Source organism: Malurus melanocephalus, unplaced genomic scaffold, assembly GCF_030028575.1.
Source record: "Malurus melanocephalus ecotype Western Australia unplaced genomic scaffold, MMel_1.1 scaffold_623, whole genome shotgun sequence".
NCBI lineage: Eukaryota > Metazoa > Chordata > Aves > Passeriformes > Maluridae > Malurus > Malurus melanocephalus.
In genome coordinates, this window is record NW_026623855.1 from 215360 (window position 1) to 216731 (window position 1372).

The window sequence follows — 1372 nt, forward strand, 5'->3', positions numbered from 1 at the left end:
CCTGGAGCCCCTTCAGGCCCTGGCAGGGACTCTGAGCTCTCCCTGGAGCCTTCCCTTCCCCAGGGGAGCACCCCCAGCTGTCTATGGCTCCAGAGGGGCTCCAGCCCTGCAGCAGTTCTGTGTCCCCTCTGGGCTCTCTCCAGCAGCTCCACGTCCCTGTGCTGGGCCCCAGGGCTGGAGCAGCTCTGCAGGTGGGATCTCACTGAGCAATGGGGCACAGGGACAGGATCCCCCCTCGGGTGCTAAAGGTGTTGCCTTAACCRGCCAGTTTTTAATAATGACACAGACACGGTTAAGGGGATAAAAAGGGTTTTCCCTCGGTATTTGGGATCCCAGGTGCACAACTTGATGGCAGAATGCACCCCCGTGTATAGCATAGATACAAGTTTTATAGATTTCAGGAATTAGCACATCTATCTAGGATTCCCCAATAAAAAACTTCACAAAGGCAGTAATGTCCCCCCCTATTCTAATGAACCCCACCCCAGGTTGGGGCAGAGCCCAATTTACACAAGATATTCCAGAGAGGAGGCTTCACCCAAGGCTGGAGCTCGGGTTTAAGATAGCACAGCGCACACTGACCCCTTCCTGAGGATGTTTGGTTTCTCTGCCCAGCAGAATTCTTAAATTAAGCWAGAATATCAGGCTACAGGAATTACAAACATGTGGGCTAAGGGGTAAAGAAAAATGCATAGAGGGTACAGAAAATGTAAAAAGGAAAAGCAAAAATCATCAGGCATCAAAGGAACTAAAGTGCCCTGGCAACGTCACGCTCGTACCGCTGTGATACGGCACCATTTCCACGATCCCAGACCATGGAGACTCCTCCTGCCCCGWGTGTGCCCGCACCCGGATGTAGTGGGCATCGTAATACTCCGAGATGGCCGAGGAGAAGTCACACGCTTTGCCAGCCACAGCCTGGCAGCCTGGCAGCTCCTGCCACCCCCAGTCCTCCAGCTCCGGCCTGCAGGGGAGAGAGCAGCCCCAAAATGAACAAACAGCCCCCCAAATGAGCAGCCCCAAAATGAACAAACAGCCCCAAACCAATGAACAGCCCCAAAAGGAACAAACAGCCCCAAAACAACGAACAGCCCCAAAAGGAACAAACAGCCCCAAAACAATAAACAGCCCCAAAACAACAAACAGCCCCCCAAATGAACAGCCCCAAAATGAACAAACAGCCCCAAAACAATAAACAGCCCCTCAAATGAACAGCCCCAAAATGAACAAACAGCCCCAAAACAATGAACAGCCCCAAAACAACAAACAGCCCCCACAAATGAACAGCCCCAAAATGAACAAACAGCCCCAAAACAATAAACAGCCCCTCAAATGAACAGCCCCAAAATGAACAAACAGCCCCACAAAACAA

General features: G+C 51.9%; 1 protein-coding gene across 1 annotated transcript in view; it reads right to left on the reverse strand.

Annotated features, from left to right (window-relative positions):
* The window catches only part of IFNAR1 (interferon alpha and beta receptor subunit 1), a 16847-nt gene that overhangs the window by 10811 nt on the left and 4664 nt on the right, over window positions 1–1372 (reverse strand). The window contains exon 2 of the mRNA XM_057383313.1: window positions 796–964. Within this exon, the coding sequence (XP_057239296.1) occupies window positions 796–964 (169 nt within the window). The remainder of the gene's footprint in view (window positions 1–795; window positions 965–1372) is intronic.